Source organism: Neodiprion pinetum, chromosome 3 (assembly GCF_021155775.2).
Source record: "Neodiprion pinetum isolate iyNeoPine1 chromosome 3, iyNeoPine1.2, whole genome shotgun sequence".
Taxonomy (NCBI): Eukaryota; Metazoa; Arthropoda; class Insecta; order Hymenoptera; family Diprionidae; genus Neodiprion; species Neodiprion pinetum.
In genome coordinates this window covers 26,167,158-26,190,637 of record NC_060234.1, presented here as the reverse complement: position 1 = coordinate 26,190,637, position 23,480 = coordinate 26,167,158, and the positions used below count along the sequence as shown (strand labels likewise).

At 40.1% G+C, this 23,480-nt stretch overlaps 1 protein-coding gene across 7 annotated transcripts in view; it reads left to right on the top strand.

The window, feature by feature from the left end:
• Tusp (WD40 superfamily protein Tusp) overlaps nucleotides 1-22,995 on the top strand; it is a 47,005-nt gene extending 24,010 nt beyond the window's left edge. The window contains exons 3-16 of one of the 7 annotated variants that reach the window (XR_006882405.2): nucleotides 7,858-8,040; nucleotides 10,299-10,406; nucleotides 11,357-11,522; nucleotides 12,377-12,648; nucleotides 13,327-13,415; nucleotides 13,507-13,641; nucleotides 15,208-15,607; nucleotides 15,819-15,996; nucleotides 16,732-18,409; nucleotides 18,937-19,050; nucleotides 19,117-19,339; nucleotides 19,453-19,638; nucleotides 19,800-19,995; nucleotides 20,495-22,995. Coding sequence is in view for 6 of the 7 variants with exons in the window: in XM_046619248.2 (XP_046475204.1) it covers nucleotides 7,858-8,040; nucleotides 10,299-10,406; nucleotides 11,357-11,522; nucleotides 12,377-12,648; nucleotides 13,327-13,415; nucleotides 13,507-13,641; nucleotides 15,208-15,607; nucleotides 15,819-15,996; nucleotides 16,732-18,409; nucleotides 18,937-19,050; nucleotides 19,117-19,339; nucleotides 19,453-19,638; nucleotides 19,800-19,916 (3,849 nt within the window). In the remaining variant the exon portion in view is untranslated. Of the gene's footprint in view, nucleotides 1-4,298; nucleotides 4,430-7,857; nucleotides 8,041-10,298; nucleotides 10,407-10,433; nucleotides 11,027-11,356; nucleotides 11,523-12,376; nucleotides 12,649-13,326; nucleotides 13,416-13,506; nucleotides 13,642-15,207; nucleotides 15,608-15,818; nucleotides 15,997-16,731; nucleotides 18,410-18,936; nucleotides 19,051-19,116; nucleotides 19,340-19,452; nucleotides 19,639-19,799 lie in introns of those variants that run through there. The other 6 variants (XM_046619248.2, XM_046619252.2, XM_046619249.2 and 3 more) reach the window with 6 other exon arrangements.
• The last annotated feature ends 485 nt before the right edge of the window (nucleotides 22,996-23,480 follow it).

Below are 23,480 nucleotides of genomic sequence, written 5' to 3'. Positions count from 1 at the left end.
CGCATTTCATGGATCACATTGCACGTGATGACCGATAATATTTGTAGCATCGGGACATATGTAATATATAGGACCGATTGTTAACTATTTATCAAGTAATCCTTTTTATTACATCCGTAACGCTACAGGACGTATATTTCTCGCGTTTATTCCAACGATTCGATGTATTCGATCCTAAAATATACATTTACAATCACCTCGTGTTATGAGGCTATGATCGGGACTGCAAAAAAATTGGATTTCGAAAATTGTATTCTCACGTTACCGACAATGAGCAATCGGTTATGTAACGAGAATCATTGGATAAAAATCTAGTCGGTCTTTTCACTAATTTCGAATTCATTCGATTGAAATAGACGCTTGTTGATTGAATATTGAATGAAACCAAGCTGCAACTATTTGGAAAAATAAATCATCAATTCGTTTTATTTCTGAGTATATATCATTGGCATGCATGACAGAGACGTTTTTGCTTTTCGGTCAAAGATACTCTTTCTCACCCTGTTCAATTTCACTTTCATGTTGAGAAAAGCCGCGGATATATCGAATGCACCACAGCGCGTCAAAGGAGATTAAATTAGCTTTTATCGAGGGTATAGATAGACGCTTGAAGTTGAAAAGTCGTTTATATTCAATTTTCGAACGAAAAATTTGGGTTTCAATTTCGCTTAAGAGTTTTCGCGGTTATACGGCTTCCCCACCACCTGGGCAAAACGCGTGCTGATATTGCTTTGTGTAAATAAACAGTCAGAGCTCTCGCCTCGGGACAGGGATGCGAGACTTCGAGCCGGGAGGGGTTGCCTCAAGAAGGAAACGGAAGGGAGTGCAGCAACAACCCGCAACGTCGAATTTAGGGTTGCCGTTACAAAAACAAAGGGTTAAATTATACATGATCTACAGGGCTGAATACGCCGGATACAAGACCCATATCCTAAATCAAAATTCAGAACGTACCGAATCAACATACCTGCAGGACAACACATAGCTCGAGGTGAATTGAATCGCAGCAGGAAAAAATTTTTCAACATAGAAATCCGCCCGGAGTAAGTTGTAGAAATGAATATGAGGAAATTCTCGTAATGCAAGTTTAAAAATATCGACAATTTTAGAAAAGGTTTCATCGTTAGAACGTTCATTGTAATTAAACTCCGGTGTTTTTCATCCGATTCTAAAGTTTCTCGGCTTATCTTGTCTAGGATAGATTATTTATGCAGAGATTACATGAAGAAAATTTTACGAACAGTTATTTTTAAAAAACAAAAATAGATTTCTCTAACAATAAGTACGGTACAACGGATGTCCGTCAACAATTACATTTCCACTGTACAACCACACTATGATGTAGCGAGATTTCTTGAATGTTTTTTAAACGATTTGTAGGGATCTAATCAGCGAGAAAAATGAGAATAAGAACACTGAAATCGGATCGAAAACATAGAGCTTAATCATTTTGAATCATCTAATTGTAAAATTGTTGGTATCTTGCAATTAGCTTCGTTTACACGTATTTTACTCAGATTTATTACTCTATTAAATATCAGGGATGCAGTTTCATTCGTGCTCACTGTTACTAGTAATATTGCTGTAGATTTTGGAATGATTTTTTCTTTTTCGTAATTTTCGATTCAGACAAGGAGTCTGAACCGAAAGTCGTACACGCACCAGACTTACCTACACGTCTCTCCAGAATTATGCAACGTAATCGCGTAAATTCTGTAGTTAGATACTTCAATACCTAAAAGATAGCAATCAGACCGGCGGTATGCGGCCACACCCATATACCTGTAATATTCGGTTCGTAATACGTTGCAGGGTTAACCAAGCATGAGAGTAAAATTGCCTCCGGTAGTTGTAAATTTCCATACAGCCGGAATAACCCGCCTCGAATCGGTCAGTTATGTGCATATACGTGCATTTACGTACGTAGGCAACGTCCGCAATGCCTGTAGCCATGCATGTTTACCTGGTATACAAAAGACGCGAACAAGGGATGTATTTACATGCTCGTAAATCGTATACATATCGCGAACTTCCTGCAGCATGTACAAACAAATATAATTGTCCGCAGATTCGGAACGTTGTCTTCTCAGAGTGGAACTCGAAAATCGGATTTCGAGTGAAGGATTTGTGTTCTTTTGGAAGAAACCTTCGTGTACATGGCGTTTTGCAAATTGGTAAAACAAAAAATTAATATCCGAGGTTTCAAGTAAGACAAGAAATTCGAGTTAGGTTCATCGTGAACACAAAACTTGCTGTTTCCTGAACTGATAATTTGAAGCCGAAAAATCGATCTCCAACGTCGTGGAATATTCAGTGACAGAAGAAACTTTTCTTGTTCAGTGAATTTGAACGTCTCAAACTTTTAGCCCCTTTCCATGAACTCTGAAAATTGATATCGAAGTTATTCTCGTCCAAATAACGACATTCACTTTCATAGCTCCTGATCAGTTCCCCATTCTGGTAGAGAATTTTAACGACACACCTTCTCGTAGTCTTCAGAAGCAGCGGTGCAGTGCTGAAAATCAATACACTTATTGCAGTGCACGCGCGGATGAATGAGGTAAGCTGATCGGCTTTACTCGAATGGCCTTCGAGGTCGGAAGGAAACGACAAGGGCACCGGAAAGATGCACGGTAGATTCTAGAATCTCTTGCGCGTTTTGAGAATACCATTTACTCCGTACATTTCATCCGGTTTCACTATTATGACCAAGTGAGCGATTCTCAAAGCGATTGCGACGGTGATTGTGAAAAATCCGAGGAAAATAAGACGTATGAGCGCTCAGCTATTTCCCCGCAGACATATACGTTGGACTACACGAAAACGAAAACATATCACCCTCTGGGTTGTACATGCTGCAAGAATTACGCGAGAGTCAACGTGGGAAATTTAAGGTTCGGAAAAGGCGCCCGCACAGTGCTGGTCTATTATCGTCCCGCAGCGAGTAGCCGGAAAAATCTGATCAAAGTTCGTTGGGGAGGCGCTCTTTTGCCGGCTCCTTCAGATCAGAGCAATCATTATCGGTTTTCACCCGTCAATCACTTTGCCGTTGCTGCTGCTGCTGATGCGGAAGGCTTTTTTCACATCCTGAATTGACTGGGGGACTTTCTCTTCGCTACGATCGAGCTTATTCCATGTACGGCAGGGAAAATCCAATCCGCGAACGCCCGAGGCCTGAGATAATGATGATCAATGGTAAATTAAGTTTCGGAATATATTTTAATCCGGTAATTCATACGCCTTTGGCCCTCCTTTGGGAATTTTAGCGGCGGGGAGGTTTAACCTCGCCCTCCCACCGCCTGTAATCAAGTCTCCAATATAATCCTGCTGCAGGATGGTGGTTTGTGCATGTATTCATCGCGTACTCCACTCAGGAATCGAGCGAGATGACCCGGTTGATAAAACGCTCCTTCCTCGCCGTCGTTTCCTTCCAACAGTATCCGGCTTTCACGGAGTTAAAAGGCGTCACAGCGCTAACGCTGGACGTGCAAATAAATCTGAAAGCCCACCGAGTAGCCGACTAAAGCCACTGCCGCATTGGGGGGCCTGCATTAATTACATTACACACCTGTCGTAGTTCTTCAAACATTGCATAATTATGCACAGATTTGAGCAGACGGCTGAAAACATGAACGAACGTTTAGGAGTTTTTACATCGACAGCCAATTAATCAATTAGATTAGGATTTGATTGATTCCAGAGATTGAGATTCGTATATCTCATGTTTTATTTTCATTTTTATTAAAACAAATTGAAAAGAAGCATTGTTATTGACAAAAACGTCGACCACTTGGTTCGGTGACGTATTTCGCGGTGCCCAGTCAGTGATATCTTAAAATCGGCTCCATCGATTCACTTCAAAGTTGGAAACAGTATTTTTTGATATTTCACCCTCTTTTCCACGATCCAACATTGTTATTTTTCATTTTTTTTCTTTTTTTATTTTTTATTTTAATCAAAATCCCGACCGTTCGAAGTTGAAATTCGATTGCCGTTCCGTAAGTCGTATAACAGTTACAATTGAATGTTCTGCAGTACGGTAACCGGCTGGCCTTGAATGACGAGCCCGCCAAATATTGCTGAGCTGGCACGTTGCTGCATCGCGGTTGTTGAATGCACCTCCGCAGTGCTGCAGCGGTAAGTATAATACCACAGAGGTGCAGGAGCTGCAGACTAGAAGACTTGGTTTAACATCATTGATTTACACGGAGGCTTATAAGCCGACGTTGCAGCTTCTGCAATTTTACCGCAGCCTGCATTGCATGGATTTTCCACAGTCAACTTTCCGGCTCATTACCTTCCCGATCGTGAGTGCCAATCACGCACGTTGGATGACTTTCGATCACGTTCCTTCGTTTCCTTGACATTTTCGTTTGGAATTTGCTCAAGTTTGGCACGCGGCGTTTTTGGTACGAAACAGGCTAATTAGGTACGTTATAATGATGATAATAATAATTGTATCCAATTGAGGGGGATGTTTCGTTGCATGGAATTTGCGTGCCGGTGAATAATAATTCACTCTACAATTCGTAATTGCGAACGGCGAGTCGGACTGCACGAGGATGTCATATTTTAGCGATTTTCTCCCGAAAGCTTTTCGGTCGTAAAACATCTCGTGTTTCCTGCTTTATGTTTTCTGAGAACACTTACCAATTGCAATGCAGAGTTTATACACCACTCGCGCGATTTCCCTTCACTTGCCGAATCGAATTACTCCAACATTTATCCCACTGGTCTTCATATCAGGCTCGTTACAACCGCAGAACTTCTCTACTTTATATGTACATGCCCCTAAAACTAATTTTGCTGCATCACGGTGAAATTAAAGCCACGTACAGTAAGTCGAAATTGATAATCATTAACCGAAAATTATACGTTTTGAGGTCCAAAATTTATTATTTTATGAATGTATTGAAGGAAGAAGTAAAATTGAATGTCTTGTTTCGCGCTTAAGGGTATACGTGATGGCCATACACTGGTTAAAAATAATTATGACACCAATTGTCTATGATTACTATATATACTTTCTATTTACAAATTAAATATGGTATGATTTTGCGTAAGATATTAATGTATGCTCTTTGTGACTGTCTATTTCCAAATGGTGCCTTCAAATTTATCGAAGTGCCTCCATGGGCGAAGTTTAAACTAGGAGATGGGGGAATTCACTTTGAACATAAACGTATAGATAACACGGTGTATACTTTCGAATTCCAGGTTCGACTGCAACTTGGTTCGTTAAAATTGGATTTTTCGGTATATTTAATATGATTTTGCGTTTTAACTAGAAGTCCGGGTAGGGAACTCGGGTTTTAATTAATTGAAACTAATTGTGACCAGCGCACAGTGCTAAAACTAGTTTCTACTATAGTTCCAACGGATCTCAGGCTTCACGATGAAATCTGTGAAGTAGGGACTTTACGAATTTACCTTAACTTTTAATGGGAAATCGAGAAGCTGGAGAACTTCTGCTGACTCAACTTAGTCTCTCTGATTTCAAAACAATAAAAAGTATACTTAGTATGATCTTCGTTACTCTAGACTTGATACAGACGTCGATTGATATGATCTAGTTCACCTTTGTACAATTTCCGTGATGAACTCGAGTGATAGAATATTTTGCACAGACTTAAGTTATTATTCGAGTCTTCTGCAAGCAATACCGAAATATAACGAAGTAATTCAAGGCAGCTCAACCTTAATCTGAGCGAGGTACAAACTGGGGGTTGTTTAAATACAAGTTTTGCCAATCGGTTGGTAAATATTGTTCGTCGGCAATTTGGCTCGTGAAGATTATCCGATGAAATATTTACGACATTTGAATGTCATCCTGAATCGCACTGCAAATCTCATTATGCTGAATGTCATTTCGAATAAATTCATTGTTGATTTTGCACATTTGTATCCTTGATGAGGAGTTGAACAATTTAACTGTCAAATATTGTCTTCAATATTTATAACTAGATATTTATAAAGGGCAAAATTTTAGAGAGAAGTATTCGGAATTCGGGTTTTGCAATTCACTCTATTGGTCTGTGGTGTCAATTTATTATGCAGAAATTGTTTCAGTACTCGCTTAGGCAGGAAATATAAATATCAGAAGACTGGGCCAAAAAAAACGAAGAATTTTTTTTTCTAATGGCACTATAAAAACATTGTTCATGATGACAAATAAAAATTATCCTGAAAGTTTGAGCCCTTAATATTGATATCAAGGGGTGTATCGTTACAGCTGTTGATTTTTTAACAGTTCGACAATTTTTTTTGTTTGAATACAATTTCAATGTCGAATAACTTTTAAAGGAGTGAATTTCATGAAAAATGTTAAGAGACCTTTTTTGTAGAGCATCAAATTTTCCACAAAAATAATGGTTTGATCTATAAAAATATTGATTTTTCTGGTAATTACAAAAATCAAAAGTTCAAACAAAAATTTGAAAAAACAAATCAATGTTTAAGGCACGATTACAAGGAAACGGCTCGATCTACGTCAATTTAGTAAGAGAGCTTTTTTGTAGGAAATTTAATTTCCTTCAAAAATATGGATTGATAAATTTTTTCAGATTGATAATTGACGGATTTTGGGTAAAAAAATGCGGTAACTGTTAAAAAATCAATAGCTGTAACGATACACCCCTTAATATTAATATTAAGGGCTCCAACTTTCAGGATAATTTTTATTTGTCGTCATGAACAATGTTTTTACAGTACCATTAAGAAAAAAAATTCTTCGTTTTTTTGGCCCAGTCTTTAATAAATATCAGCAACTTTACACGATATTTTAAATTTCAGAGAATCCGAGCGGAGCTGAGAAAATTTTGTGCGCTGTACAATTATGCTGATGAAACCAAATTTCCACAGATTCGTTGCGGCGTGACTTCAATCTCTATCTTTTATACGAATTCAGATAATGAAGTGGCGACGAAGCAAGTCAAAATGTACGCTCGGATCCCTTTTGCAAGAGTCGTCGAGCATGATAGACCAAAGAATTCAGTCAATTTGAAGAAGCGAATACAAATCTCGTGCAAAACACCTTTGTCATTCTCTGCAATGATCAAATGCACGTTTTTTGACTCCCGATCGGGTCGATCAGCTCATTAAAATTCCCTGATTTCCGTTTCCGAGTTCGTAAGTTTTTTCGGTGATTTCAGGAGAGGCGAACAATCTTCTGCGCCAGCGAATCTTCTTTGTCGAATTTCGACGAAACTTTTGTCTCATACATTCTAAACAGGTTTTTGTCAGCGGCAAGCCAATAAGAAATTCCGGTATTCGTCGTAGCTGAAAGTTTTGGTCCTGATTATCTTTCAGCGAACTAAATGGCTTTGACTTGAAAAGAACAACAGGATCTGCTGTTTTAAAATGTCATTTTCGAAAACTTATGCGCAACGTAACAGAGTGAAAAAGGAACGCAAAAAGTTCGAGTTTGATCGTCTAATCAATGGTTAAAACTGCGCGTTGCCTGGCAGGAATTTCAGGCCTCATAGGGCTTATAGATTCAAAGCTGTTCTTTTTACAAATTCGCCAATAGACCCCGTACATGGCCCTTGGAGTACATCGAGTACCTAGACCTAGTCAAAGTTAGCTCGTTGATCCGAATTAGCGGGATTACGCTAACGAGAATTTAATTATAATCTAAGTAGCAGCGTCCCTCTGGTCTCGTCATCTAAGTGTTATACCGAAGTGAGTGAAATTTATTCTAATTCCAGGCATTGCCGTCACCTCTGGGTGGGCGTTTGATAACACTAATTCAATTAATTAATATTATTCAGTAATCCAGAAATTCCCTGTCTTCCTGATTATTCTGCTATTACGAAGATGCAAAATCTGACGTACGAAAATTTTTACACGTATTTACAGGTGATCATGGTCAAGTGGAACGAACCCTATCAGAAATTGGCGTCTTGTGATAGCTCGGGGGTGATTTTCGTGTGGATAAAGTACGAAGGAAAGTGGAGCATCGAGCTGATAAATGACCGAAGTACACCGGTCACCTATTTCTCCTGGTCTCACGACGGTCGAATGGCCCTAATATGTTATCAGGTAACAACCTATTCTTACACCGAGACAAATCTCTTGTTGGGTTTACTATACAGTCTTTAACTATTTCGCTTTACTTGTCAGTGTAACAGAGAAATATAGTTCGAGGTACAAACCGAAAATTATTTTTCCAACTGTAACTAGAAAATCTGTGGTAAAAGTTACTATTCTTTTTTATCATATTTTCTTGCAGCAATTTGATGTTGGTGCAACAATATATTTATATTAAGAAGCCTCATCGAACGAATCCAATGGAGTAATTACCAGAAACGTAGTATGTAGCTACTGGTAACTGTAATTACACTAAATAGTTACTTGTATCGCATTTTCTTGTGATTTCAACAATTTTCAAACGATTATTGTAACGATGGCCATTGTGCTATAGAATTTTCTAGTAACTATAAAAACTAATGTTTTTCTCAGTCTGCCGACATTAACATGTATGTTTTTGTAGGTACTCCCATATCTTTTCGAAATGCTACATTGAGCATAGCGGAATACATAATTCACAAATCCAATTTTCCAGCCGTAATTTATTACCAAAATTGAATATGTTTGTATTTGAACGTAAAATCAGTTTCTATAACAGACGGCAGGCTAATTATAAATTTAATTTGTACTTTTTTACATTTGTACAAAATCAGCCCACGTGGTCAACAAATTTCAGTAGAAAGTTAGCTGCATAAATTATTATACGGATTTGTAACACACCGTGAATAAGGGTCGGATACTTTTAAGACCTACGCTCGGTTGGTGATTCTGCACAAGCTCTTCTATGCCTTCAATTATAATCTTCAATTTGCTACCGCCTTATTCTTTCACCCGCGCCTTGATTTATCGCTCAACTTGGAACCTGAGTGGAAAAATAATATATTATACCGATAGTTGATGCTTACTGCGGGCGTGTGATTTAATGTGTGTTGAGAGGTGTCATTATTACATAAGAGAAACACGAGCAATCGATAATTATTAACTGACAGCATATGTTTATATATATATATATTATTATTGACATTGCAAATTACACTAAACGGTGTTATAACAATTTATGACTGCTGATAAGTTTAAACGGTTGAATATTTTACAGTATCATTTGATTGGTCGAACCAATAATAATGTATTCGTTGTATTTCGTCAAAAGTACGTCAATCACTTTGTGTCGGACATTTTTGATAAGGTCGTATAATTGAACGAATTACCAATTTCGAGGAATTTGTTATAAGGGGGAAAAAATACGAGCGAGACGATTTAAGGGAGTCAAAGTTCGGTAATATACCGTTTCCCCGAATCCAAGCCATTGTTGGGCACCATATTAATATTAATGATTCGGTAGAAGAGGGAGTTGAAATATTCGTTGGAACTTTTGCGCTTTCGTGTAGCAAGCAACTCATAATTATACGTGATTAATAATAACGGGTTTTGATTAAACGCGCAACCTTTGACGCAGTATAACGAGTCGCATGCAAGAAACCGCGCTGTCGTGAAAATGCTATACCTTGCATGGAAAAATGCACGCGCATGCAGACTACACATGTTAAAAATTGACATTAAATCCTCACTAATACATTCCCTCCGTATATTCGCCTGAAGCTTATTCCCTGCACGCTGATCATAAACCTTTCAAATAAAATCTAATATCCTGGCCTTATTACCCACGATCGTAAAATTCAACTCTCGTAAAACCCATCTTCGAAATTTCTGCGAATATAACATGCAAATATACGAACGGTCATCTGTAAATTTACTATTATATTACTGTACGCTTCGTTATTAATGATTCCGAGCTCGGTAAAGCCGATAACCTTTCTTACCTTTGGCGATGAATATAAAGCCAGCGAGTTTTCGCCTTGTATAGTATCGTTTCGCAAAAGTCACGGGGGTATGCATAATCACACGTAATCAGCAACGCCAGTTCCCGTTCGTCGTTAAACGTTGTAGCATGGCAAAAAGTTCTCCCTAAATTGTTAATTAACCTTTATCCCACGCGTGTTGTCCACCTTGGGTACTCTGCCCTACAGTCATTTGGCACGGCTCAAGTTACATGCGTCACGTTTTCCAAGCGATCTCAAGTTTCGCCGGGGGGAGACAAATTTCACTTTGACACCATACCTCGAACTCTTAGCGGGGTCGATGGAAGTTTTCAGGGGTCGTCTGACGATGTTAAATGAACACGTAACCAATGATAGATGAGTTTCAAATACGTTCTTTCACTAGTCGATTGAAGCATCTTCGTTGTACATGTTCACGTTACCTTTTCGCAGGATGGCTTTGTCTTAGTGGGCAGCGTTGCTGGCCAGAGATATTGGTCATCGATGCTCAATGACCAGGCAACCATCACGTGTGGAATTTGGACTCCAGACGATCAGCAGGTGACGTAAAATTACTGCAATCATTCATAAAGTGTACAAGAATTATTTAACGCTGATATCATTGAGCCGTTTTTATGTAGATCTGGACACTGACTTCAAAGGTAGTGGCAAAGTCATAACGCGGAAAGTTCAGTTCATTAGGCAACAAGCCATCGTACATTCCAATCTTAAACACATAATCCCAGTTTGTGATTGATGCAGGTTCGTGCGCGGTATTGTTAGCGTCGTTAACGTCAGGTGAAACAGAGATTCGGTTTGAACTGGGTCACGGAAACGCTTTGGTCTAGTGTCGCGTCGCGCTGCCACTGGCTGGAGTGATGACAAAATTAGGTTCAAGCTCAGTGGAGAGATGCAGACGCGAAGGTCAAAGCTCAACGGGTTAACGGGAGTATTGGTATTGTGCCAGGAAAAATAGAAGGAAATAACATGTATGGGTACATACATCGGGAGAAGAGAAATTGCCGGGGGAGTAATTGATGCCATCTAGATTTGGTCACCGATGAAACTCGCCGTTTCGGGGTTAAAAATTACAATACGGGACGAGGTCGCCATAACGCAATCGATAACCACGGCCACGGTCTGACACTGCAATGCAGCCTTGGCATATCCTCGTAACTCTGGTAATAATGGACTATTATCCTGCGTCAGTCTAGCCGGCACATACTACTGCCATCGGTCACCTTTAATACGACAGGTTTCAAGGGCCACCATGTGCCACGCCGATAATCGAAGAAGATGATGTCCGGAAGAATTCATGGAAGTTGAATCACCTTTTCGACGTTGTGGTGCTTTTGAGTCCGCATGCTTTGGAGGCAAAATTGTCATTCCTCGCGTGTCATGTGTTATTGAGCACATTCTTGACTGCACCGATTACAGACGGCAATAAGCAAACCGATGACACTTTGTTTTATCAAAACTGACAACCGAGACATGTGTTGTTGCATTTGCAGGTCTACTTCGGAACGACGGCGGGTCAGCTGATAGTGATGGATGTTCACGGAGCAATGGTGTCGGAGGTTCAATTGGCAGCGGCGGTGACGTCGATGGCTTGGAGTGCAGAGAAATTCAAAATGGAAGAAGGGGACGACGACGTAACCGGTAGCCAGTGTTCGCAAGGCAAGACGTAACCTTGATCTCAAAATTTGTCTATAACTACATGTAACTTCGCGTTGCGTAGGGGAAAAATTGCTAAACACGCGCTTAAAGCTCGACGAGTACGCAGAGGATGAATTTTTTTACGAGTCATCGATGATGCTTTGAGACTCAGAATATTCCGTCAGTATTTAGGCTCCCGGCATTTTGATACACTCACTGCAGTGGTCGCGGTTGTATGTCGTCTATTCACTATCTCACATTCTTTCGCTTCTTTATTGCAATACTTGTTTTATTGCATTCCATTCGGGAACGAAAAAGCTAACCTGATACAGAGAGAATGGGGGGAAAACGGCTAGCGGGGGATCACATGGATGTTTGAAAAAACGAGAGGAAAAAACCATCCTACCGTAGCCGATTTCACTGATACAATTTCATCCCGTTACGCCGGATTGACCAAGCCAGTTCACTCCCAATAACACATCTGTCGAACGTCCAATCAAGTTTTTGAGCATTCACTTTACCACTTATCGTTAGCTAATAAATCGATACTCCGCTGTCAGATCGTCGAAATCCGGATGGTGAAATATACCAATTCCAATTACGCCTCTCTCTGCCGATACGTGGCTCGAGCGGGATTCGGTATTAATTGCTAATGTTATTATATGCATCTGCAGAAAATAACTGGATTTCAAAGCGATTTATTACGGCTGGTAAAACATTGAAATGAGGTATAATTGGCTGGTTGAGCTGATTAATAATTCATCACACAAATTTGACGGATACCATTGTAATCAGAAATAGAACCAAAGTACAGGTAGAAGAAATCGATTAACCCTCCAAATGTATAAGCTTACAAGCCGGTCCTATAATTACAGACGAACGGAGCTACGTGTTGGCGGTTTGTCTCGCCGACGGAAATATCATCCTGCTGCGTTCCTTCGACGACGTTTCACCCGTGACGATACGAACAGGGTTGAGGTCACCTCTGCTTGCCGAGTGGAGCAATTCCAAGAAGCTTTTGGCAGTCGCTGGTATCAAGGATTCCGACCATGTTTTTCAACCCAATCCCCAGGAGTTCACGAATTTATTACAGTTCTACTCCGATACCGGCGTTCTGGTCTACACGACGGCGATACCGTACACGCAAGTAAGTCCCAGAGATCGCAGGATTCGAATTGATATCATCCCCGTCAAAGTATGAACGATTCGTTTCTACTTTTCGATGAGCGTGTAGCGTTAGGTTCGACTTGAAGGTATCCTGTCCGCTTAAAAGATTAAGGCTGCACTGTGCCGGAGTATCGAGAGATGCATTTGCGCCGATGGATTCTCACGGCAGAAGTTATCGTATCGATAAATCAGACCGCATCGTGTGTAATAAATACATTGTACACGACAAATGTAGCGGGAGTGGGTTCAAAACGGGTGAATTTACCGCTTCATTCAACGATAAAGAAAGTCTAAAATGCAGGATATACGACTTTGATTCCGATATAAAAATGTTTAGTACAGAACGGGGTCGAGGGTAATACTCTCCGACATGTTTCATTGCTGGAGCTTGAGGAATACTCGGTACGGTCGAAAACTCAATTCGCTCGTTCTTTGATACCGTGGACGTATCAAACGTTGCTCACTCAAGTGGAAAGGAAAAACTATATCCTTCACTATCTACACTGAAAGTTACACAGAATGTCGCGTCCGACGTTCTCGCAAAATTTCCGATAAATTCGCGTTCTTATATACAGATTCGCCAGAGAGGTTCCGGATCGCAATTCAATCTGGAACACGGCCCGATGGAAAAAGCACCTAATGTGTTTTTGTATTCTAGTGTCCGGTATCGGCGTTGACCTGGGGTCATAACGACAGAAGATTGTTCGTTGCAACAGGAGCGCGAGTCCACGCAGCTTGGGTATCTAGGTACGGCTTTGACGCAATGTCTACTGTGGCGCACATGTACTCTCTAATCTAGTCTAGTCTAATTTGCTTAACCTCTAATGCATGCTTACAGACGGGTTGGTTCTCTCCAGTTACTCTCAAGGCTTGCTGTCCGCGCTGCTCTCTCCAGAGAATCCAGCGTGCAGCAGCTGCCTTTGCCTCCAAGACTGAGAGCCTTAGTCGCTGCCCTTTTCGCAAGCACCATAAGGTACGTGTCGACAATGGAGAAGTCACTTGTTGAAATTACAAATATACAGCTTTTGAAAAAAGGTGTCATTCGCAATTCGATCGTAACAGTTGACACTGTTTAAGATCGGATTCGTAATCCCATAAAATCAAGCAGACGTAGTCATTGAGACTGTCTGAAATGATACGACATGAGATTTATGTTGAAACATCGTGACAACATAAAACTCATAGCATTTGTCAACTATATCGCAAGTAAAAGGGACTCTTCGTGAGTACCCACTGAACATGAGCGAGAATATAATTTCACCGTAAAGCGAAAAGTGAATTTTTTGACATATTACCATGGTAATTTCTGAAGCACTGTGTAATTTTGACACAGTTTGTGAGAGGAATATTTAACGAAGGATAATTTCAGGTCGGGATGAGAGACGCGCGCCGGGTCATTGTCACTGATGTATCACTGTATTATTTGCTTCTGGAGGGGCGTAACACCCTCGCTCCAGTGTAACACCTAATGATCACTAATGCACACAGCAAACAGGAGGGATACTGTTTCATAGTAAAATCCGCAGCGGTGATATTGATCCTACGAAATCACGCGTGAACCTTGTACAGAGCAACAACTTATACAGAGCAAAATAAGAATAAAATCGCGTGTAAATATTTAATGTGAACATCGAGTATGGCACGACGTATACTGGTCTCAGCCTCGGGTTCGGGATATGAAACGAGAATTACCCGCCAGTGGAGTGTTAGCGCGGTTTGATGTACAGCGAATTTTCTTGTTAACAATAAGTGAAAATTACCACAGTAGTCCGAACCGGAACAAAGTGGATTCCAAAAAGTTGTAACTACATTTTTGGATGAACTAAAATTCATACAAAGAATTTCTAACCTCAGATTTCGCGAACCGTGATGTTTGTCGTCAAATTCGAAACAGTGGGATGTAAAGTTAAATATTTGTTTCAAAGTTGTGCGCTGGTAACTTTCATACGAGAATGAACGCGGAGTTTATATTACATTTCGCATTAGTATGCGCATAAATCGAGTATTATGAATATGTGATTCAACTTGAACAATTGCACGAGTGTGAAATTTAAGTAAGTTATTGGAATAAAAATCTAACAACGATGAGTTATTGGATTTCGTACAGTCTTCAAACCCTAACAGACTTGAAGGTTTTTTACAAGAAAACTTTCTGGTTGAACGCAAACATTATTTTATAATTTTTAGTTTCTTGATGTACTCGTTATCTTGAGAAAAACTGATGAGAATTTTAAATTTTGGCATCACATACATTTCGACTGCACGGTTTTACGATATCAGATTCGGATTCAGTGATGTTGATGATTGTAATTTAAAACGTAAACTAATTAATTTTTAGTAGGTATGGGATTTCGCCTCCAACTGACGATATAATAATTTTTATTTGTCGTAGCATGAAACCATAGAATGGCTATTAAGACTGAAATTTGCCATTCCGTGACGTTGGTAAATTTAAAAAAATGATACTTTTTAAGGCCACCTTAAATGGAAAAAAATTAAAAACAAAGATCTTGATAGAAAAATTTGGCATGATCCGCAGATGCTGCGTACCCGAGCCGAGAGAATTGCGGCGTTTCGTATCGCGTCCGCCTCCCGGGGGTGGCCGGCTTCACTGTACGATGCTTCGGCACGCGGGTGAGCCAGCGCCGTGTTACACACTGTACTTGGAGTATCTCGGAGGCTTAGTACCACTGCTCAAGGGTAGAAGGACGAGCAAAATTCGTCCAGAGTTTGTGATATTCGATCCGCAAAGTCAAGAGACGCTACAGACGACAGATTTTTCCACGCAGTATCAGGCTTACAGCGACGGCTCTGACACCGAAAGAGACACTGCGGATTTGTGCGGATCGCCGAGGAACAGAAGAAAGAACAGAAGGAGGCGGGAGGAAAAACCCGTAGAAGAAACCGACGACCTCGCGTACGTCGACACTCTGCCTGAGGTAAGGGATAACCTTCTATAAGTATACAGTAAAATGTGAATCCACGGGGTTCGATTTTTCAACCACCCTCGATATTCGTGTTCATGCATATAAAGCCGCAATGAAATTCGGGGGAGTCATTGAAATCCTGTGACGTTCCAAATCGTTTGAATATCTGTAGAGATTCGTATTCTTTTTGTCAAATATTCGCGACGACCTTCTCTGATTTCAGCACGCGAGATTGGTGGAAGTTACGTCAAACATTTGGGGGACCAAGTTCAAAATTCACGGACTGACCGACTCCGTTCCCGCTAACTTGGGTCAAGTTACATATCGAACGTCTCTCTTGCATCTGCAGCCAAGACAGATGACACTGGTCATGACTGAGTTGAGAGATGATGTACCGGCGGGTAAGGGAGTCGATTTCAGTCAAGGGGACTAGGAATGTCGCGGAAATTTATTACTACGGAATATGAACATCAATTTCCTTTCTGTTAGTAGCTGGAGGAAAAATCGTAGTTAATGTTTACCGATTGACCGTTAAAAACCACATTTCAGATAATTAACACACGGGCAGTATGACATAGGTCAACATATAATTTCATGGTTCAACCAAACCGATTGGTTTATATCGTAAGGCTGAAGGCACACCGTTTGTTCGATTTCACTTAGTAATGCGCTGTTCTCCTGAGAAAACATGACATCTTCGCTTGAGTACGGGGATATTCTTGTTGTTTATTTTTGATAACATGTGCAAAGTAACGACACATTTTCTTTCTCAAGTTCCCATGCTCAAACGGAAATGGCATGTTTTCTGAAGAAAAAAGTGGCTTTTGAAGTGAAATTGGACCAAGCTTCACCCTTACGATAATCAACCGGTTTGCTGAAAAATGGATCTGTAATGTGCCAACTTGTGCAACTACCTACCGCCGATGAGTTCATCACGTAAGATTTGGTTTTTGATATTTAAACAGCATACATCATCTATGAATTTGTTGAAATTGTCAGAATTCATAGTGCCTAGAAAGGAAAATCGATATTTGCACCCTATAGTAATCAGTTTCCGCTATATACTGGTCGCGTTAATTTTACCTCTGCTGTCAGTCTCTGTGACGACCAGAAATGGATGTGACATCCGTTTACAGGTCCAGACCCGACTTTCAATCCGAACCTTTTCTCCGAGGATGAAGAAGAAGTGTTCCAGGAGCCGCAGGGAAGCTCACGCGGTAGTTTGGAGGCCCAACCGCCGCCAATCGCCCCAATGACCCCGAGGAATTCTCGACTGAACGCGAATCGTCCAAAATCGCAGATTTCCAACCAATTCATAACGTCGGAAGCTCTTTCGCCGGCGCTCGCGCGAGCCGAGAGTTACGAGGACGAATTTTCGTACGTCGATTTGCAGGACATGGTGAGCTTCTGCGAGAACCTCCGAGCCACGTCTGGTAACACGTACAGAACACCGCCGCGACACAACTCGCCGAGATGCTGCGACGTCCCGACGTTACAGTCTCCGAAAAACGCGGTAGCGCCGACGCAGACCTTGATAGCAACCTCAAACCCGAACACGGACTACACGGGTAACATTCAAAGGGTAAAAACAGCGCTGGCTGACCAACAGACGAACATGGCGACGAAAAAGGATATCGAGAACAACAAAATGAATCAAATATCAGACGAGAAGTCGAACCTGACCTCGAACCCCGGTAGCGTCATCCCCCTCTCGATCCAGGGTGGAGGTAATTTGGGCTCGGGTTCTTGCTCACCGAGTACAATAATCAACGGCTTAAGCAACCCCGTTAACTGTCCCCCGGGACAGTCAATATTCCTGAACGGTTTAAGCGGCATCGGAGGTTCAAGTGGCGCAGTTCTGCAGGCAGCTTCTAACATCCAAAATTCCGGGATTCAGATGAGTCAGATGTCGGTGCATTCTAAGAACAGTCTGAACTTAGCGGGTAGCGTGAACGGCTCCACTGGGCTCGGCTGCTCGAGCGGAAATTTGAACGGCATGCCGACGAATTCGAAGAGTGCTGGGAGTGCGAATGGTCGGTGCAACGGGCCGGGTTCACCGACTTGTTCAGGCCAAGTGCATGTGGCCCAGAGTCAGTGTCCATTGACAACTAGTCAACCGAACGGCGGCCAGCAGAGTTCCAAGAGAAAAGACGCGAAGGCACAGGGTTGCTGCGGAAAGTCGAGCCCTGGAGGAAACCAGGTGGGAATAGCGCCGGGAAAATCCGAAGAGCTTCGGTATATCGACGAGGAGAATTCCCTCGAGTTGGGCACTGTTCAGTTTCGGACCGTCCACAGAACTCCGACGGTGGTTAGTATCGGACCACTTTGTCTCGCTGACCCGATAGTGAGAAGCTGCAGCGTCGGCTATCTGGACTTGGTCGACGCACAGTTGGTGCCTTGCGAGGTGGCGCTCAGGATGCTACGGAAAGAAGCGCCGAACAAGAGACTGGTGCTCGTTTCTCGGAAGACCAAAAAAAGACGGAAGAACAAACCGCAGACCGAGATCTCACAGCCGAACAGAAAACCTCCGAGGTTGAAAAACTGCGGTAAATCGCGCAGCTTAGACTCCAGCGACATATTTCCGAGTACCGAACAGATCGCCACAGTGCCTCAGCTGCCCGAACACCTAGAAGAGGCTTCGAACCCCGAATCTCCGGAAAGCAAACACGTTGAGGCCGTCGCGGATCTCGTCGAGACCACTCCTCCTACTGAGGCCAATTCTAAACGCGAAAAGGCGGATACTGAGCTCCAAGAAACGCCCGAAGTCATACCTGAAAAGCCCGCCAGATTAGAGGCTTGTCCGTCTCCGGTCAGGTAAGACATTGTCGAAAGAAGGAACAGTCTTGATCATCGTACAGGATGAGAGTGAGATCGTGGAACAAGATCAATCGTTTTCGAGTGTAACGTTTCGACCCAAACTGAAGTCCTCCCGAGTCTTTTACACTATCAACACAAAGAATTTATGATTGAAATAGAAGACGAGTGGCAATTAATGTTTGGGGAACGCTGAGCTGTGTCCTCGTCTAGATTGACAATGTATACGTGTCACATTGAAGGATGTCATGTTAAAAATAAAACCAATAATTCACTATTTTGCACGCTATGAAGGAACCCGCAAAGGTCGCAAGAGGTATTTGGGCAGCTCTATGAAGTGTAGAAATCCGAATCTTACATAGTCGTCCTCTAGTCTTGAACAATGATCAAAAGTTTTTTGTGTTGACATAATGAAGGTAAGCCGACCGAAACGTTACACTCAAAAATGTTTCAGCTTATTCCTAGATTGAATGTCCTTATTCACTCGATGTTCTACTCGACTCTTACCGACCTTTCACATCTCACAGAGGGTCCAGTCCAAGTGGCTCGATCGCTTCTTCGCTGGACGGACTCGCAGCTAGGCTGAGAGATTTCGACGAGAGTCACTCCCTGCCACCACCGTCTCCACGTCTGACTTCAAGGTAAGCGTTCCCCGATCGTGTAACTGCAATTAAAGACGACCACGTCAATTACACTCCGTTTTTCAGATTGCCCAGAAGTTCACCTAGCAGCCCAGCACCGTCAAAGAAAGGGAAACGACCGGCGTCCGCTTCCCCAATCAGACGAAGGCTTTTGTCCAGTCCTCTGCTGAGCAGACGACCCAGAAAAAGTCGGGGGGAAAGTTCGGACGACGAAGGGTTGCCCCAGGAGGAATCGCCAAGGAATTATCGCAACTTGGAGACCTTCCAGAAGGCCCAACTTCGCCAAAAGGTGATTGGTTTTCGCATTCTCGTCAAGCGTTGACGTGTCGATCGGTTTGGCGTAGCTGGTTTCTCACGCTTGTTACTTGTCTTTTCACGAATCTGAATCTCTTAACGTTTCAGTTGAAACAGCGAGGCGCCGGATCCTCGGGGCATAAATCAGACATTTTCAACAAACGAGAGGAACTGCGGATGCACAACAAGGCTCCGATGTGGAACGAGTCGAGTCAGGTGTACCAACTCGACTTTGGCGGCAGAGTCACTCAAGAGAGTGCAAAAAATTTTCAAATCGAATTTAGGGGCAAGCAGGTACGGGAAAATTTGCGCATCTTTTCGCTGAAGTCAGGCTAATTAAATAAACTAATTTCGTTAGCGTGAAATGTAGGTAAAAACCAATCTTCTGCAAAAATTGTTTGACATGATTTCGAAATCGCGTGCAGAAAAAATAACAATATTTATCGTTTGCTTAGGTGATGCAGTTCGGTAGGATAGACGGTAAAGCCTACACTCTGGACTTCCAATACCCCTTCAGTGCATTGCAGGCCTTCGCCGTGGCACTTGCAAATGTTACACAGCGGCTCAAGTAACCTTCACTCTCCAGTACTTCATTCGATATATGTACGGATCCGGTTACGATTGGCCTCGCATGAATTTTCAGTAACAAAAGTAAAAACCGACTAACAATAAGTCACACGCTTCTTTATTGCTAGAAACTCGAAAAATTTATTCGCTGCTCGGAGACCATGCATTTTCGTAGCCTCATTATTTTTCAAATAACATCACATGAGACTTACATATAGAATATATCTATAGACAAACGTACGCTAACATTTTAAAGGAATGTCGTCATTTCTAGTCGATCGTCGTCATTATTTAGATCAAGATGATCCACGAGCAGTATCGGCAAATTTTTAAATGCTGATTGCACAGTGATATTAGCAGTGATTATTATTTTCATGAGTGTATGGAAAATGATTGTTCTTTTCTCTTAATTTCCTTAACATAAGACGCAGAATTTCTTAGCAATACGTTTTGAACGAATGGCCGAGTACTGTGTGTTTTTGTTTACGCATTTGCAATAGTGTCGATGTGAATGTATATCTACTTGTTGTAATTAAATGTTGCGAGTTTAGAGTATTGTCTAACAAATATTTGCTGTTTACAGGTCTGTGCGAAATTTGGAATACGAGTATTAATATAAATAATAATAACAACTCTACTAAAGTTCGATCGTAGCGCAATTATTTGTTTTTATATTTTGTTCTGTTTTTTAATTTAAGAAGATAATAACTATATCGATAGGTCCGCGTCGGCTACCGGTGCAAAATATCGCAGTTGAACGGAAAAAACGATCATTACTACTGAAAGTATAATTCATTGACCTTAGTAACAAAAATAGGCTGTATTGAGAAATAAACGTTATCTGTCGTGTAACTGAAATGTTAGAACCGTATTTCAACGAAACGTATGAAACGTATGAAAATAGACAAAATCGGATGACAGGCTAGTTCTAGGCATCGGCTAGTTAAAATAAGTGACTCTTTAATTGTTGAACCCCGTTATTTTTTACGCGAAGAATATTTCTCGCTAAACAAGTAGACGAGAGAAGTGAGAGTTTGTGCGAAAAATTACAAAATACTAATATCAAGCTTTATTCCCCTTGCCCCTTGTAATTTTTTTAGAATACCGTGTTTTCAGGCATGGTAGGGTGATAATCCGACATTTAGAAAACGTATTTTGTTGCAAACTCCGAGACAAACTTCGCGTAATTTTCTCATTCTTAGTATTGCTTTGCGTGTATTTTCACCTATGTTTTATAGAATTTTGTACCATCATATCATAATAACAGAAGTGATGTATAAAAATTGAAAGCAAGCTGCAGCAGTAGATTTCTTTATGCTATATGAGTATTGCTTTAATCGTACCGTCCAGAACGTTTATCTATCATTTCTTCATCATTATTTTAACTACGATGTAACCGCCGGGAAATTTTGCCTCGTTAGTGTCACTGGTTCTGTATTTAAAATTGAAGAAACTAAGCACCAGCATTGAAAATTATTTTTTCAATGCTTGTTTGATTCGATGGGCATATAAAGTTCTTTTTATCAACAAATTATTACTGCTGTTCGAATAGTGAACGATACTGATTCGGAAAATTCGATGCGTATCCAACACTACGTTTTGTTAATTTCACAGAACAATGGGATATGTTGTAATCTTCGATTTTTCCACACGGTTGATGAAACATATTGATTACTTCCTTCGATAATCGGCATTGTTATGATTACACTAGTTTTGCTTCAGCAGGAATTTACCATCTCAAGAATATAATATATAAATGTCCGGCCTGAATTTTGTCTAAAATGAAAATAAAAGGACGCCACCCATACCAAAGAAGTAAATAAAACCCTAAAGAAGATGATTGTTAAATATTCGCCGTATTCTTAATAAATAAAAATAACAATAATAACAAAACTAATAAATAAGTCACTAAACAAGTTTAAAAAAAAAGCCTAAAATGATTAGATCAGTGTTACAGGGCCTACGGAATTTACTTAAATATTGATCGACGCAAAAAATACCGGCGAGTTTTGATCACAAGACACTGGATATGAGCCATAGGCCACCCTATATTAATATAAGTTCAATGTATAAAAACATAAATCAGATTTTAATATAAAAAAAAACGATCGTATAAGTAAATGAACAAATAAATAAATAAATGAATAAATAAATAAATAAATAAATAAACAAATAAATAAACACTTATACATAGATTGTGCGTTATTAAAGTTATATATACGTAGATCTGTAAAACGATTGGCATTTGTTTGAAGCCTATATTTGTAACGCGTATCAGCGTAAATACTTATTAAATTGTGTCATAGAATTGAGTTGCATGACTGTAAAGCCTTAAGCCGCAAATTCACGTGTGGCCCTATCACAAAACTGCGAGAATATAATAGTAATTATAACAGCACAGGATTGAATTTTATGAAAATGAAGAAAAAAATTCAATCAAGTTTGCAACTACTGTTAACGTGCAATATCAATACTTTAAATAATTTAAATACCAATCTTAACATAGGCATAATCATTTCAGTTCGCACGTATTTCGCATCTGTTCTATCCTATAATGTAACGTATTCAAATGTAAATTTCACGAAGAGCAGGGTAACTTATTCAATATTATTCCCACTAAATCTACGTGTATTTTGATTATCTTTATCTCTATGATATCATAAATTGATACGATACGCATAATAATTGCGTGCAGATGAAATAGTTTTCGACGAGTGGATAACACGTCGAATCGTTGGAATTATTTAGATCGATAAAATGCGAACACGTACACTTCTAAGAAGAAATCATAAATAAGTTCTAATTCACGCAATTAAGTTTTCCATCTATACGTATGCGATCAAATTCAGGTCACATTGATAAGTTGCAGACGAGCCTGCGTAATGCTTGTGAATTAAGAAAGAGTCTATCGTGAGTTTGCGCCTTTATTGTGATATAGATTTTTCATTGTTATACAAACGATTCATAGACGGACTCATAGTCAGCGGGGAAAGAAGGAAAGAAGCTGCTTCTCGTCGTGAAAAAAAAAAATGCAGATTAATTTTCAAAATTTCATGAATATATATCGGAGGCTTGGATCCTTTTCGCTCGGCGTTAGCTCAAGTTAGCTTTACATGTATATATTGATTTGTTATAATCAAGCTTTGGTTGAATTTTTCGTATTTTATAAACGTAATTGTAAGACATACATTATACATTATGCTTAATACTTCGCGGTTATATTATATATGTATATGTATACGTGCATATAAATATACATAAACAAAATGACTGAATACGATATGAGAAAGAATATTATCATTATTATTATTATTATTATTATTATTATTATTATTATTATTATTATTATTATTATTATTATTATTATTATTATTATTATTATTATTATTATTATTATTATTATTATTATTATTATTATTATTATTATTATTATTATTATTATTATTATTATTATTATTATTATTATTATTATTATTATTATTATTATTATTATTATCATTATCATTATCATTATGTAATTGAATAATGACGGTATTGTTTTTGTTCATTATATATTGTGCGGCATCTAT